This window comes from Lathamus discolor, chromosome W (assembly GCF_037157495.1).
Source record: "Lathamus discolor isolate bLatDis1 chromosome W, bLatDis1.hap1, whole genome shotgun sequence".
NCBI classification, from domain to species: domain Eukaryota; kingdom Metazoa; phylum Chordata; class Aves; order Psittaciformes; family Psittacidae; genus Lathamus; species Lathamus discolor.
The window spans coordinates 37,205,524-37,222,424 of record NC_088908.1 but is presented as its reverse complement, the minus strand read 5'-3'; the positions used below and the strand labels follow the sequence as shown (position 1 = coordinate 37,222,424).

Here is a 16,901-nt window from a genome sequence, read left to right as displayed (position 1 = left end):
GCAGGGGGAGGGCAAGAAGGGGGGGAGTGAGCAAAAGAGGTTTGTGGTTGGGTTTAAACCACGACAGTTCTTTTTGGCGCCCAACGTGGGGCACGAAGGGTTGAGATAACGACGGAGATGATCAGATTAATAGTCGTCACAGTGCTGATTTATTGGCTCTCAAAGTTGTTTCTCTTGCTCTCAGAGCTTCAGAATGTAGTACATTACTTAGAGCCGGTATTCCCTGTGTTAGTGTTTATCAAGTGTGGGGCTTGGGCTAAGGTTTTTGTTTCACTGTACTTTATGGCAATGGCATGTAATACGGGTGGGCTCCAGCAGCAGGGAGAGATGGACGTGGCCGTGGACTTGTACCGGGCCGTCCCGCTGCTCTTCACCGTCCTGGACCTTGTCCTCGCCTCCGTCTTCGTGAGGCTGCGGGGAGCCGAGGGGGAGCGGCCCCGGGAGCCGGCGGCGGCCGAAGCGGCCCGGGAGAGCGGCCCCGGGGACCAGGCGGCGGCGGGAGCGGGGCCGGAGGCCTGGAGGAAGGCGGCTGCTGAGCAGCGGGAGGAGGCGGCCGAGGAGCCGAGCCCCGCGGAGGAGCCGAGCCCCGCGGAGGAGCCGAGCCCCGCAGAGGAGCCGAGCCCCGCGGAGGAACCGAGCCTCGTGGCGGCCGAGAGCGTCCCCCGGAAGCCGCCCGCAGAGCCCCAGGAGGATGCAGGAGCCCAGGCAGCATTTCCCAGCAAGGCAGATGAGGAAGAGCTGCACCCAGGGAAAGAGAAGCTGGTGGTGGGAGAGCCGGCAGGCACAGCAGCTGCACCAGCCCCAGGGACAAGTACAGCAGCGTCACTGGAGAGTTCTGAAGGGTTTGAATGGCCTGTGGGTACCCTTGGGACCTGCCTGCTGATTGTGATGGGGATCAGCATGTTGGCACACACACAGAGCGTGTTCTACCCACGGCCATTTTGTCTGATCTCAGAAGTCAAGCAGAGTCAGGTTTGGGTCTTGTCTGGGGTTAGACAACAATATGGGAGGACCAAGAGATCTTCCCCAAGGCTGGACAGTCATGAGTGGCAGGGTGTGTGGGACAGTATGAGAGAGTATCTGGTCCACTGGGCCCCTCCAGTGCTTTGGAAGCGTCAGAGATGGAAGGCAGCTCTATGGAGTCCCCAGCAACAAGCTGCAGAAACTGCTGAAGGGGACAGTGAATTATTTTGAGCCTGGTGGGCCCATGACACTTTAGGCTATCAGGGCAGAGATGCAACATAGAGATGGACTCATGATCGAGGGGTGGACTCAGCAATGGACACTATTGACCAGGTTATTCATGAGTGTGAACACTGCGCACAGCCTCTCCTGCCCTGAGAGACTGTTACAAGAGATGGAGCCTGACATCATGGACCAGATGGACTCAGCAGCTTTATAGGTCCATGCACTAAGAAATGATGTTTTTCTCTGTGTATATGTAGATGTATATATGTTATAAATTGAGACCACAACGAATCATAATCCAATTGAAATTTTATTAATTATAGCAAGTAGAATATGAGCAAAGACAGCGCTGGACGACAGGGGAGTCTGCGCTCCGCCAACTGCCGTGTTAAGTATTTCAAACAGCCCCTTTTTATACATCTTCACTTCTTTGTTCATGAAATAGTGGAAGTACTCTGCGCATGCTTCAGTTGTTGTTAGGGGGTAGTTTCCTGCCTCCTGGTGATCGATGAGACCAAGGTGAGAAGTCTTCCTCCTTTGATCCTTCATCCATATGTCTTTGCAGGGAGTTGTTAGTCTTATCTCTGCCAGTTCCTGGGACATCTTGCGGCTATCTTATCTTGGCCAGCTGTGTTTTATCTCTGTCAGTTCCTTTACATTTGGCTTAACATATATCTTAATAAACAATACACTAGTCTATAGTTTCTCACATGGAACATCTTATAGCTATCTTTAGGCAACATCTACTATGTTTGCATAAGCGATAAGCGATTGCGGTTGGCGACTGTTAGTCTATGTAAGCTGTGTCCGGTGACTGTTTGAGTAAGCAATTTCATACTTTTTATTGCCTAACCTTTACATTGGGCTTAACATAAATCCTAATAAACAATATCCTAATTTATAGTTTCTCACAATCCCCCCTTTTTCTTTTATCCTATTATTGTTTATTAGATGCTGCTTTCATTTTCAGAATTGTAAGCCAACCTTTTTCCACACTCCCAACATTTATCATAACACTCACAAGGTAATTCCTTACAATCATAGGTATATTTTTTTACGTGGCATGACACATTCACAACAATCTTCATCCTCATCAATAGATACATTCTTATATTTTACCCCAGATTTCGTAGTTAAAATAAGCAGTTTAGCTATGTCAAACCGTTCTCTAATAAAGTGTAAAATATAGCGTAATATACAAGGCCCAAATATAAGTCTCAGAATCAACATGATAAGCGGTCCTGCTAGAGCAGACAACAAAGTGGTTAGCCAAGGTGAGACATTAAACCAGTTTTCATACCATGACCTGCTCGCCTCACGATCTTTCTTACGTTGATTTAACCTTTTCCCGAGTTCTACATTAAGGTTGTACAGGGAATTCAGGTTGTCCCGTCTCAGTGAAAGTGGTTATCACTTTGGATGTTTCTCAGGATATTAATTCCCACTTTAATGGTTCATGCGGGTTTCCATTTGCTTGGGTTATTATCAATAACAAAACTAACGGTATACCAGGAAAAAGGGTGTCTGTCAATTTTGCCAATTTAAGTATATTTTTACCAGTCCTGGGGAAGTTTGGCCATTGCTGGTTTTGCATCCCATTGTTCTGGTTCTTTTCTCCACAGTTTATTCCTCCTCTGCCTCGCCCGTCGACTCGGTTGCTTCGAGCCACGGGGTGTACCATCTTCTCGACAGCAAGGGAATTCTTCAGGAGAACAGCTGTTTCGGGCTTTCTGCCTGTTTACATAGGCTTCCCACTTTGCAGCCTTAACTAATGGGGCAAAGCAAGATACAGTTAGTACTTCCCTTCTACACTTTATAATCAAAATTTCGGCTATAAAGGGGACTGGTTCATTGGAGTGGTAACAATAATATTGAGGGTTTATTCCTTTGGCAAAAATCTCCCACCACTCATGGGATTCCCAAATAATTTCTTGTTTTAGACTCTAATTGTTTTAATTTCCACTCAGTGAGAGTTCTTTGGATTTTCCAACACTGTGTGCAAACTCCTATTGGAGGGCATCCACATTCATAGTGTGTCCACCATTTATCCTGACATACCTTACACCTAAGACAAGCAAATGGATAACAATTGCAATTCAAATTATTACACCTAATTCGTATATCTAGAGTACATACATTATTTACATCAGTATATCTTCTATATTCACTATTGTGTGGTTGCATAAGTTTAGCAATTTCCTTCAGCACACTTTGTACGCTTCCATATATAATAGAAAAGAGGAGAAATAATTATAGTAAATATAAACAGCAATACACACTTTATACCAAAAGATAATGCGGCAAAATAATTAAATAAAGTTTCTATCATTACGTTATCTTTTCAGGGTTATCTTGGTGTCCCCTGGAGTACTGATTACTTTCCAGTGGGGTCTCGTCACTGGGCCTTTAATGCGACTGGCTCCAATATTTTCTGGCCATTAAACAAATAATGTCCCAAATATTTCACTTTTTCCTCCACAAATTGTAACTTTTCTTGTGATACCCGTAGGCCTTTTTGTGCAAGAAAGTTTAGAAATCGAATGCTTTCTTTTCTTACATCCTCCTTATTATTCCCTGCTATGAGCAGATCATCTACATACTGTAACAGCATGTTCCCCGTTTGTACCTGGTATTCTTTTAAGAGCTCTTCCAGGTACGTTTGTAGCCCATATCCCTGGGAATACCTGATCCAGTATATCTTCAATCTGACTTCTCCCTCGACATGATTAGTGATCAAAATTAAGCTTTTAACATCTCTATATACTGTTGGTCCTTTACTTTTAAAGTGATCTCGCCTTCTTTGAAAGTAATGGTTGCTCCCAAGTGTTCTAACAAATCTCTCCCCAAAAGAGCTTTTGCGGAGTTAGGCATATACAAAAACTTATGGATGCCCCATTGTTTTCCCAATTGATATTTTAGTAGTTTACAAAAATAAGCCTTTTCACCTTGGCCAGTCGCCCCTTTTATCATCATATAATCATCCCCAAAGGTATTAAAGCTTTGTTTAAAACTGAATACATTGCACCTGTATCAACCAAAAATTCCATTATAACCAGTGGATCTGCTAGGGAAGATTCCCCTGGTCCCGTCAGCCTAGTTCCAATTCAGTCACCCGAGCCACCCCATGGCACTCCCACTAGTGTTAGCGTAAGAACAAACACATAACCACCGGAATGGTTATATGAGGTGCTTTATTGCAGCGCTGGGAAACCAGGGGTACGCACCCAAATCTGGCTTCAACCTTGTCACATCGCGTCCACAATTTATACCTTAAAAGTTTCACAGTTAATACATATTCATCATAGGTTACAACATTTAACTGATACATATGCATTAGGGATTGCCACATCCATCTATTACGACATCAGCCTCTTCTGCGCTTGCGCGGCCCCCTCTGGTGGTCGTCTGGTGGTCGTTCCGGTGAAGTAAGAGTCTTCCTCAGATGAAGTAAGAAGTCTTCCTCAGGTTGTCCTTTTCACCTTTCCCTTACTTGAGTATATTCCAATCCTTGTGTGGACGTTAGCATTTTCTTATCTTCTTTCTGGTATGCTCTTCTGGCTATCATATACATAGGTTCTACTTGGATATAGTCTCCAGTACATACTTTTCTAAATTCTTTTATACACCTATTACCATATTCGGTTATGTTATGTTTTGTAACGTTGGATACAAGACAGCTGTGATATATTGCAACATTAGAACCGCCGTGATACAAAATTATAAAGTTATACAAAATTATAAAATTATAAAGCTATAACATTCTATAATATAAAACTTTTATACAAAATTTTGCTGTTTTCCAACATTTCCCCCCTTTGAAAATACTTCACTTATTTAAGTAAGTATTTTCATTCTTTTAGGTGGCTGTTTCCTGATAAGTAGGAGGAGGTGTCAGATATTTTGAGTGGTCTCTGGTCACTGCTCCTATAATTCGATGAGTCCATGCGTTGTTTCTGGCTATTTCCTTTCGGATACACAGATACATTAAGTAGATCATCAGAAATACAATTAATACCATAATTACGGTCTGCACAAGGGAACGAATCCATCCCGTGAGGTGAAGGCCCAAACCATCAAACAGTGTTCCAACCCAATTTTGTTCAATATATTCCTTTTCTTTTTCTATTTCTCGTTCAATGTTGTTTAGTTGAGAAATGTCATGTTCTATATCTGCAGTCACATTAGGAATGTGAATACAGCAGTGATCTACTCTGTCTTTTAAATATCCACAAACACCATGTTCTTTAAGTAACAACATGTCTAGTGCCATTCTGTTCTGCAAGGTCATTTTGGTTGTGGCCTGCAATTGTAAATTCAAATCTCTGAATCCTTTCTTTGTTATTCTGGCTAGCCTTTTTGTTTGCCCAAACAGGTTGTCAATCATTTCTCTGTTTCGATATGCGGCCACTTGGGCAAATAGGGATTCAAAAGCCCACCCTATTTTGACTCCTGTTGAGGGCTCCTGCCAAATGTCTTCATCATCTTCTATATCTCGTTTTGTTCGAATTTGCAGGGTCTCTAATTTGCCTTTGAATGGTGACTTTTTCCAAATTGGACAAAGAGTTGGCAATCCTAAAGTAATTTCTTTGGCTGGACCTTCCATGGATAGGTGGGTAGTCCAGGTTCCATCACTTGCTGCCCAAACAAAATGCCCCATACTACGTACTGTGGAATATTTACAGTCTATATTGTCAACAGGGACATGTATTATTTTTCCTCCAATTTTCAGTCCTCGGCACGCACAGCCTGCCATTAAAGCAATCTTGACTGGCGGTATTGTGATTTCTTCAGGGTCAGTGTCACAATCTAAAATTTTGGTACAATTCCACCAGGGTACATTTTTGATGACATCCTGACTGACCCTATTTATGGACAGTAAATTATTGATGTCTATATGTTCTGTTATATTTTGTTTTCCTGTCCATCTAAGGCACCAAGACATGTTACCAATATATTGGAATTTCTGCAAAATGCTCATTGACCAAACCGTGTTCCAGTTTTGTTTCAAATTATTTGTTTTTTCGCATTCCCATACCTTTTCCTGTCTGGTTATCTTAATTTCTTTCTCATAGACACACTTTCCCCATTCACCTCTTATAGAGATAAATTGAGCATTTTGATATCTTTCACAGACTGGCCTTAGTACCAAAACTGCAGGTTCTCCAAAAACACCTTCTTCTCGATGTTCTGTCACCGTCACATTTTTCATCACCTCTTTCCCCTGACAAGTAATTGTTCCATTAATTTCTGAAAGTGAGAACGTTATTATTCCCCATTCAATTGGCTCTCCTGCCGCTTTGGGTATTGGCAAACATGCTGTTATTTTACTTGTGTTTTTCATTTTTGCAAAGTCTTCAATCAGACCTATCATTAAATTTTCCTCAGGATTTCGATGATATGATTGGATTACCTGCGTCGAATTTATTGATCTCCTAGTCAGTTTTCTCATAGCCTCAATTTTGTTGTGGCCAATTGCAGATCCAATTTTATAAGACCATTTATCTTTTTCTAAACTTTCTTTGTTGGCGTTGGTCCTGTCAGAATGGTATCTGTGAACTTGCAAATCAGAATGGCGTCCTGTTTTAAGTTGTGTCAAAACATCCTTTTGAGGAGTTGCCAGAATATAAACAGTTGTTAGCTGTGCTAATGACCAAATGATAATCAAAGTTTTATAACAAAACCCAGACATTCTATTGGCATTTCAGTTTTAGCTTGGTAGGGCCTAGTACCTGTGTTTCCCAAACTCTTGGAACTTTCTTTACTCGTGTATAATGTATCCAAGAATCTATTCCTTCTACCTTTACTGCTGTGAATGTAGTCAACAATACTTGATATGGTCCGTCCCACCGTTCTTTTAATGGTTCTTCATTCCAGTTCCGGACATATACTTGGTCTCCTGGTTGGAGGTCATGTGCTGGATTTTCCAGAGATAGTGGCCTATTCCACACCAAAGTGCTCCGCAGTCGAGTTAAGGTTCTACCAAGAGACAGCACATAATTATAAACATCTTGATTCCCTTTAATATGGGTATTCGGGTTGGGTTCCGGTGCCTCATATGGCTTTCCATAAAGGATTTCATAAGGGCTTACTGACATTTTGCTCCTGGGTTTTATTCTGATTCGTAGCAGAGCTATAGGCAATGCTTGTGGCCACTTTATTTTGGCCTCTTGACATATTTTACTGATTTGTCTTTTTATTGTTTGGTTCATCTTTTCTACCTGTCCACTAGACTGGGGCCTCCAAGGAGTGTGTAGATTCCATGATATTCCTAATAGTTTACTAATTTCTTGTACTACGGTTGCAATAAAATGCGGACCCCTGTCTGATGATATGCCTAAAGGGACTCCAAATCGCGGGATGATTTCTCTAAGCAACCATTTCACTACTTCTTTTGCCTGATTGGTGCGACAGGGAAAGGCCTCTGGCCATCCAGAAAAAGTGTCAACCCCTACTAATAGATATTTGTACCCTTGTACCTTTGGTAGTTCTGCAAAATCAACCTGCCAATAATCTCCTGGTTCCATTCCTATCCTAATTCTTCCCATCTCAATTTGTCTTTTTACTACTGGATTGTTTTTCAAACAGATTTCACATTTTGATCCCACTGATTTTGCCATAGTTAACATCTGTGTGGAAATTATTCCTCGTTTTAGATAAGTTACCAATGCTTCTGCACCCCAATGACATTTTTGATGTTCCGTTTGTAGAATCTTTCGCATTATTGCAGGTGGCACTATTACTTGTCCTGTTGTTGTTACATACCACCCTTCAGAATTCTTTTGGGCCTTTAAGAGTCCTGCCAATTTTTCATCTTCTGTTGAATAGTTAGGGCTTTGTGAAAGATAGGTGTGGAGTGGGCTTACCTTCAGAGGTATTAAAGCCATCATATTCCACACCTCCCGGGCTACTTGGCGAGCTGTTCGATCTGCTAGTGTATTTCCTTCAGATACCTTTGAAGTTCCTCCTTGATGTGCCTTGCAATGCATGATGGCTACTTGTTTAGGTCTTTGCACAGCAATTATTAATTCTAAGATTTCTTTCTGATATTTTATGTTAGTCCCTTGTGAAGACAAAAGTCCTCGTTCTTTCCATAATGCTCCATGAATATGTACTACACCAAATGCATATTTTGAGTCTGTCCATATATTTACCTTTTTGTCGTTGCTCAGCTCCAATGCTCTTGTAAGAGCTATCAATTCTGCTCTTTGGGCTGACGTTCCCGGAGTTAATGCTTTGGCTTCGATTACCTTTTGCTGAGTTGTCACAGCATATCCTGCGTATCGTGTCCCGTTCTCTACAAAACTGCTGCCATCTGTAAAGAGTTCCCAGTCCGGTTGTTCTAGAGGTGCATCCTTCAAGTCTGTTCTGGTTGCATATGTATGTTCAATGATTTCTACACAATCATGTTCAAGGGTTCCTTCTTCTAGGTCTGTTCCTAGAAAAGCTGCTGGGTTTAACAGGTTAGTAGTTTTCAAGCTTATATCATCCTGTTCCATTAGGATTGCCTGATATTTCATCATCCGGCTAGGGGACAACCAATGTCCCCCTTTTTGTTCCAAAACAGTGGTTACCATATGTGGCACAAATACATCAATGTGTTTTCCCAAAGTTAATTTCCTAGCTTCTTGAATTAAAATGACAGTTGCTGCTACTGCTCGCAAGCATGAGGGCCATCCTGCACTCACTGGATCCAGTTGTTTTGAGAAATATCCCACTGGTCTTTTCCAGCTCCCAAGTTTCTGAGTTAGTACCCCCAGTGCCAATTTTTGTCGCTCGTGGACAAATAATTGGAAATCTTTTGTCAAATCTGGGAGTCCCAATGCTGGAGATTTTGTCAGTGCTTCCTTCAATTTCTGGAAGGCTTCCTTCTGTTGTTTTTCCCAAATAAAGGCATGTGATTTTTGGGCCTCATACAGGGGTTTGGCAATTAGTCCATAGTCCATTATCCATAGTCTGCACCACCCTGTCATACCCAAAAATATTCTTAGCTCATGCAAGTTTCGTGGTTCTGGGATAGCACAGATTGCCTCTATGCGATTTATCCCCAGCTTTCGTTGTCCTTGTGAAATTTCACATCCCAGATACAACACAGTCATGCATGCAATTTGTGCCTTTTCTTTTGAGACTTTATAACCGTTCAAGCCTAACTGATTCAGAATTTCAATTGTCACTCTTATGCACAGAGATTTTTGTTCTGTTGCAATAAAAATGTCGTCTACATATTGTAACAAAAGGTATTGTGATCTCGGTACCTGTATCTTTCCTTGGGTAGTCCATGTTTCCAATTCTTTGGCTAGTTGGTTTCCAAATAGGGTCGGACTGTTTTTGAATCCTTGTGGAAGTCTGGTCCATGTCAGTTGTGTTTTCCGTCCATTCTGTGGATTTTCCCATTCAAATGCAAACAGTTTCCTGCTACTTTTGTCAAGGGGAATGCAGAAGAAGGCATCTTTTAAATCAATCACAGTAAACCATTTATATTTTTCCTTCACAGATGTTAGCAGTGTATATGGGTTTGCCACCACCGGGTGGATATCTTTTGTTATTTCATTTATTGCCCTCAAATCTTGCACCAATCTATACTCACCGTTTGGTTTCTTTATTGGGAAAATTGGCGTGTTATATTCTGATTCGCATTCTTCTAAAATGTTATATTTTAAGAATTTCTCAATCGTTTTTATGATCCCATATCTTGCTTCTAGCTTCAATGGGTATTGTTTAACCCTTACTGGTCTAGCCCCGTCTTTTAACTCCACTATTATTGGTTGAGCTGCTTTTGATTTTCCTGGGATTTCTGTTTCCCAAACTGTTGGTATTACAGCCTGTTCCACCTCCTTTGGGATTTGTGGAATAGGTTTGTCTTTAAGGACTAAAATCTGTCCTGTTTTAGATTCAGGGATTTGCATTATCAATTCACCATTTTCAAAAACAATCGTAGCATCCAATTTACTCAATAAGTCCCGTCCTAATAGAGGAACGGGACATTCAGGCACATACAAAAATTCGTGTGTCAATTCTTTTCCTTGAAATCGTAGATTTAGGGGTTGTAAGAATGGCCGCACTTCTTCTTTCCCTGTGGCCCCCACAATTGTTGTAGCTTTCTTTCCTATTTTTCCGTGCAAATCATTCAAAACTGAATAGGTGGCTCCAGTATCTATTAAAAATTTTATTTCTTCCTCTCCTAGTTGGATTTTTACAAGGGGTTCTTTATTTTCTACTTGGCCTAGTCAGCTTTGATTGACAAACTCCCCCAGCACCATTGTCTTAGCCATATCAGATTCTGCAAAAGGATTTCTTGTTGGCATGAACTGCCCCACCCTGGTTGGACATTCATTTTTCCAATGTCCTTCCTGCTTGCAAAATGCACATTGGTTATATCCTATTCTTTCTGTGCTCATTCCTACCCTTGGATTATAGAATCCTCTGCCTCGTCCTCGCATATTTCCTCGTCCTCTTCCTCTAAGGTTAGAGAATCCTGGCTCCCTTCCCTGCATTATTGCCAGTAAATTTTGTTGTTGTCTCCGAGAGCTTTCTTTTTCTCGATTATTATACACCTTCCAGGCCACTTCTAACAGCCTGTCCAGGTCTCGCAAATCTGCCCCTTCCAGTTTTTGCAGTTTCTTCCTAATATCATCTTGAGACTGTCCCAGGAAAATCAGGGCTAATTGTGCTTTAGCCTGTTCCGTTTCCACATCTAAGTCCGTATATTTCTTTGCTGTTTCTTTTAGTCTTTCTAAAAAGGCAGAGGGTGATTCCGCCTTTTCTTGCCTAACATTATATAATTTCGACCAGTTTATTGTTTTGGGCATAGCATGTTGCACTCCAAAAACTACCCAGTCCTGGTATCTCCGTAAATTTCTCATTCCCTCTTGTGTGTTATAATCCCACATTGGATCTTCCATCGGGAAGTTTTGATCTGTGTTTCCCCCAACTATTCCCTGTCTTATATCTTCCCGAACCCTTTCCCGAGCACTTCGCAACACCATTTCCTTTTCTGTTGAATCCATAAGGGTATCTAGAAGCACTTGTATATCATCCCAGTCTGGGTTTTGAGTTTTCATGATCATTTTCATCACTCGAGCTACCCTATCCGGATTTTCTCTATAAGTTCCCGCCGATTGTTTCCATATAACCAAATCCCCAGGAGAAAAAGGTATTTTAACATACACTGGTCCTTCAACTCCAACTCCCTGTCTTAAAGGGGCAAGGACCGCACTAGCTGCTTTAGCTGCTTGAAGCTGTGTGTTTCCTCCTCGCCCTCCCCTTCGGCGAGTTCTGTATGAGACTGGGGTGATAGGGGAATTTCTCTCTCGACCTCCTCCATTTTCACACTCTTCTTCACTCTCGAGATCGCTATCACTTTCCTCCCCCTCCCCCCTTTCCTCAATTATCACTAGCGGAGCTACTAACAAACCAGGATCTTCCTCGTCCCTTTGATGTCGCCGACTATTTCTCATGGCAAGGCATTTCACACATTCCTTTTCTCCAGCACACTCCCTGCATTTTTCAGCATTGCTTGTTTTAACAACCATTATTCCGCAAGATTTTTGCCATTTATCATTGTTTCTTAAGGTAAAGAAAAGATCCACATACGGTACTTCATCCCATTTTCCTTCCCTTTTACAATATAACATCAACTGCAAAATAGTATTATATTGTAAGGTTCCATTTTCAGGCCATTTTTCCTGATCTTCTAATTCATATTTCGTCCACCATACATTGCAATAATCAATTAGTTTGCTTTTCCGCATACTCTGCCCAAATCCACCCTCCTTCCAGTGGCTTAAAATACAGCCTAACGGAGACGATTTAGGAATTGGCGGCATCTTGTAATTATAAGGTAATTTCTAGGCAAACCCTTCTCACACACACACACACACACACTGAGAAATTTGTTTTTCAGAGATAACTCCACCACCACAAGGTGATTTCCTAAAACAAACTCCTTTTATACACACACTATATTACAGAACTTTATATAGATAGCTGCAGCACGAATACCAATACCAATACCACGTTTGCCGAACCTGCAGAGCTTTCGCTACTGTCTAACGGACGGCGCCTAGGCTTTTACCCCGAGAGCTCTCTAGCCCCAACCAAGCGCAGCTTTCACCGCGTCTAACAGGCAGGCTTTACTACTAGCCCAGCCAAACGCAGCTTTTTGCTGCGTATAACAGGCAGGCTTTTACCAGACCTTACCAAAGGTCAATACACCATACTTTTACTAGAAACTGGTTCTGTAACTTAAATAAAGCACCTTTCTTACCGTATCAGAGGTCCGTCGTGAGCAGCAGAGGTCGGTCGCGGTCGATAGCTCCCCGAGAATCTCTCGGTGCCGGCTGGAGCGGGATCGAAACGCGATCCGCCTCAGCAATGCCCGCGAGGTCCCACCTGGGTCGCCAAACTGTTAGCGTAAGAACAAACACATAACCACCGGAATGGTTATATGAGGTGCTTTATTGCAGCGCTGGGAAACCAGGGGTACGCACCCAAATCTGGCTTCAACCTTGTCACATCGCGTCCACAATTTATACCTTAAAAGTTTCACAGTTAATACATATTCATCATAGGTTACAACATTTAACTGATACATATGCATTAGGGATTGCCACATCCATCTATTACGACATCAGCCTCTTCTGCGCTTGCGCGGCCCCCTCTGGTGGTCGTCTGGTGGTCGTTCCGGTGAAGTAAGAGTCTTCCTCAGATGAAGTAAGAAGTCTTCCTCAGGTTGTCCTTTTCACCTTTCCCTTACTTGAGTATATTCCAATCCTTGTGTGGACGTTAGCATTTTCTTATCTTCTTTCTGGTATGCTCTTCTGGCTATCATATACATAGGTTCTACTTGGATATAGTCTCCAGTACATACTTTTCTAAATTCTTTTATACACCTATTACCATATTCGGTTATGTTATGTTTTGTAACGTTGGATACAAGACAGCTGTGATATATTGCAACATTAGAACCGCCGTGATACAAAATTATAAAGTTATACAAAATTATAAAATTATAAAGCTATAACATTCTATAATATAAAACTTTTATACAAAATTTTGCTGTTTTCCAACACTAGGGTAGTCTCACTCCCAGCGTCCAAACTCCTCATAGCACTTACACCGATCCGGTTCCACAGAAGAGGAGGTTACTCCCCCACTTCTGTCCGACATTCGTCCTCCACCAGTTTCAAAGCAACCAGCGCAGCCGTGGCTGTAGCACGACCCAGCTTTTTCTTTTCTACCTATTTCCAATTCCTATACACTCTCCATGCTCAAACACAGGAACTGCGGCAGCTTCCCTCCTTTCCCCTTTGGTTTTCCCTTTTTTATTTATTTATTTATTATTTTTCACAGGTGCTCACCCTGCTCTGCAGGGGTTACAGATGCCTGCCTCTGCAACAGCACTTCTGGTTTAACCCCTTCTTAACCCTGAATGTGAATGTGCTGCTTGTTGCCAGTGACAGCAATTTCCTCCTCCTTATCAATATCTGATAGGACAGAGGCAGAGGGTGCTCCTTTCGGAGGTACCTGTGATATATAATTTTCTTGATGACTGTCCCAATATCACAGGCTGAACAACATCTCTCCATCTTAGCTTTCTGTTTTTCCTTGTCCTTTTCCAAAACCAAAATTAGGGATCTGGCAGAGTTATATTAATTTCACATTCTGTCTGCCACTCCAGGTGCTTTCTTAAAGTGAAACATATCTGCATACATTACTTCATTGCATTTTCTTGGCCACCTCAAAACCAACATAAATTGTAAAAAAATGCATTAGAATTCAGAGTTCCATTCTTAGGCCATTTTTCCTGATTTTCCAAAGTTTATAAAGGCCACCATTGATTACAATATTTTACCAATGTTTTCTTGTTTACTGAGCTCCCAGAAGAACCTCCCAGTTCTTTCCAATGTGCCAAAATGTAACCCAATGGGCTTTTCTTCAGAATTCCCTTGTTTTGACCGGCTCCCATTTCAAACAATCTCTTACAAATCTCTATAGCTTCTCTTTCCCAGTGCTCTGCAAATGCACTTAAAATATGAGAGCACCTACACACAAGTTTTATAATATTCTCAGGGGATTCAGTAAGATAGTATCTCTGGGTTCTGCAGATCAACTCCCCTGTCATTAGAACATAGTTTCAGTTCCAGCAAAATTTACACTGCTCTAGTATCCACAGCAGGTTCCACTGTTCAAAACTTATTATGCACTCATATGTCAGGTTACGAAGGTTTTCCTAATATCCTCCGTTGATTGTCCCAAAAAGAGAGACATTAATTGTTGTATTCCTTTTTTTTTTTTTTTTTTTTCTTTTGTAACCACATCTTCTCAAATTATCTTTGATACCTTTTATAAACCCTTTCTCAGTTTTCCATTCTAACTTCTCGGAAGTCCGCCAGGATTTTGTGGCTTTTCTCCACAAAGTAATCTTTTATTTCTGGTCACCGATTAGATAATTATAATTTTCTACCTGGCAGTGTTTTGTAAGACACCCCGAGCAGTATCTGCCCCACCGGTGTCCTGAGTGGCAATATCCACGTGAAATGCCACCCGTCCCATACAGTTACACTCCTACAAGGCACATACTCTCACAGGGCATATAGGAAATTCCCTTGCCCTTGTATTTCGTAAAATTATCCACTGCGGGACGGGTAGCCGGACCTTCCCCCGCTTTCTAAGCTGCTTGATGGTTATACACAGACAAGACACAGGACAGAAAAACATAAACGCTTCGTCCGTCTCCGGCCGCTCCCCTCGCGGAGACACGGAACCGCGGATTAGGACTCCACACTCGCTTCGTAGCTACGCTACGTCTCAGTCACACAGAAACACATGGGATCCCACACACTCACTCTATGGTTCCGCTTGCCCTTCTCCTGCTTCCTATACGGTCATTAGCAGGTCCGCCCTGGCTCCAAAACTTGGGATGCAGCGAAAACCCGGGCTCGCCCGATCCGCCTCCAGGATCGCTTGCAGCCGCGCTATCGGTCGACGAGCCCCCCCAGCTTGCAAGCCCTACCTGCCACGGGGAACTCCGCTGTGCGCCAGACGTCTCTGCACGCCTTACCAGCAGCCCCGGCCACGCGTACGCCCTACAGGCCCCCCAAAGTACCTAAATTCCAAGCATACCGCCTCTCCGCAGCCGGCGCAGGTCACTGTCTGTCCCCGCAGTGAGCGGATGAGAAGCGGAGCTCCTCCAGGCAAGCGGCCTGGGGGGGGCTTAGGATGTCCGCTCCTCACCCGATCCTGCAGCCGAACAGAGGCCTCCTGGCTGGCTCGCCAAATTGATACGCGGATTGACTCCACAACTCGTTAAAGTTGTAAAGTAGGTATGCTTTATTCAGCGCTGAGGTGCATGGGGATCGTTCCTCCAAAGTATGCACACCCAGGGTCGTTTTTCCTTTACATTTATTCCCTTATGCCTATACATATTTAGTATCTGTCCCCGCTTCATATTATACCTTCTTTTTCTTTTGTTTGGGTTTTTTTTTTTGTTTTTTTTTTTTTTTTTTTTTTTTATCTCATTCAGCGGGTAAAGTCTAGCTCCCGGTCTTTTTAGCCACACTTCCGCATATTGACTCTCCTCAGGGTTAAGGGGTTTTTTATTATTAACCCAGAGGTTTAATTGCTGTCTTACCCAATCTTCTTCTGACCCACAGATTGGCCAAAAAACATTTTTAAAAATCTTCTTCCCTCCCCATATCTTAGTACAATATTCTATCATTTTTTGCTTATCTTTCCCTAAGGTTCCAGGGAGACATCTCCAATTGTCTAAGATATATGCCAGAGGGGTATTCTTAGGTACAGTGGGTACCCATCCCATGGGAGTCGAAGGCTTGCTGCCCTTCGCCCCCATCTTCTGGAATATCTCCGAACACACACTCACTCGCTCCCCCTTGTTCCTGGCCCAGTCCCTCGCGGGAGATGGGAACCGCAGTACTTAAGGGTCCACACTCGCTTGGTTCAGTATATCGAACCTCTCATTCGTTATATTCCAGGAAACCCAATCCCGCCCGAACGGTAAACCCGCGAACAATCTCTGCCGTGAACAATTTCACTCTGCAGTCCTCCGCCGCGAACTATTTCGCTCTGCGGAAAGTTTCGCAATATACTTACGCGTCCTGCGTCTTCGTCCGGACTCCCGTGCACAGAATTTTTATGGGATTTTACCGGTTCCTTCTTTGCTCATATTCTAGCATTTAGGTTCGTCGGTAAGGATGAGGTAAGCTGTTGGTCGCGGGGCCGCGAAATGTCGCGGGGCGCCCCCCCAGAGGACCAAAGCCCACCGTTCCTTATCCGAGTCACGGCACCAGAAATTGTTATAAATTGAGACCACAACGAATCATAATCCAATTGAAATTTTATTAATTATAGCAAGTAGAATATGAGCAAAGACAGCGCTGGACGACAGGGGAGTCTGCGCTCCGCCAACTGCCGTGTTAAGTATTTCAAACAGCCCCTTTTTATACATCTTCACTTCTTTGTTCATGAAATAGTGGAAGTACTCTGCGCATGCTTCAGTTGTTGTTAGGGGGTAGTTTCCTGCCTCCTGGTGATCGATGAGACCAAGGTGAGAAGTCTTCCTCCTTTGATCCTTCATCCATATGTCTTTGCAGGGAGTTGTTAGTCTTATCTCTGCCAGTTCCTGGGACATCTTGCGGCTATCTTATCTTGGCCAGCTGTGTTTTATCTCTGTCAGTTCCTTTACATTTGGCTTAACA

General features: G+C 42.9%; 2 protein-coding genes across 7 annotated transcripts in view; one reads left to right on the top strand and one right to left on the bottom strand.

Moving 5' to 3' along the window:
- The window catches only part of LOC136004492 (skin secretory protein xP2-like), a 50,967-nt gene that overhangs the window by 4,274 nt on the left and 29,792 nt on the right, over nucleotides 1-16,901 (top strand). For 2 of the 6 annotated variants that reach the window (XM_065661028.1, XM_065661027.1), the window contains exon 3: nucleotides 316-1,479. The exons of 3 other annotated variants lie outside the window; for them this stretch is intronic. In XM_065661028.1, coding sequence (XP_065517100.1) covers nucleotides 316-1,194 — 879 coding nt within the window. In that variant the 3' untranslated portion in view covers nucleotides 1,195-1,479. Of the gene's footprint in view, nucleotides 1-315; nucleotides 1,480-16,901 lie in introns of those variants that run through there. One more of the 6 variants, XM_065661029.1, reaches the window with a different exon arrangement.
- On the bottom strand, nucleotides 1,480-13,021 carry LOC136004226 (uncharacterized). The gene is made up of 4 exons (XM_065660527.1): nucleotides 12,941-13,021; nucleotides 12,452-12,589; nucleotides 10,553-11,822; nucleotides 1,480-10,408 (listed from the first exon to the last, which is right to left on the bottom strand). The coding sequence occupies exons 1-4, from the start codon at nucleotides 13,019-13,021 to the stop codon at nucleotides 6,879-6,881; spliced, it is 5,019 nt and encodes a 1,672-aa protein (XP_065516599.1). The 3' UTR covers nucleotides 1,480-6,878.

Bases quoted from the DNA above. Each gene is read 5' to 3' on its own strand.
- LOC136004226 (XM_065660527.1), bottom strand. From the start codon at position 13,021: ATGTATATGATAGCCAGAAGAGCATACCAGAAAGAAGATAAGAAAATG. The intron at 11,823-12,451 runs GTAAGAAAGGTG...ACTATTTTGCAG, and splicing joins CACGACGGACCTCTGATACG to TTGATGTTATATTGTAAAAG. The intron at 10,409-10,552 runs GTGCATTTTGCA...AAAGCTGACTAG, and splicing joins AAGAATAGGATATAACCAAT to GCCAAGTAGAAAATAAAGAA.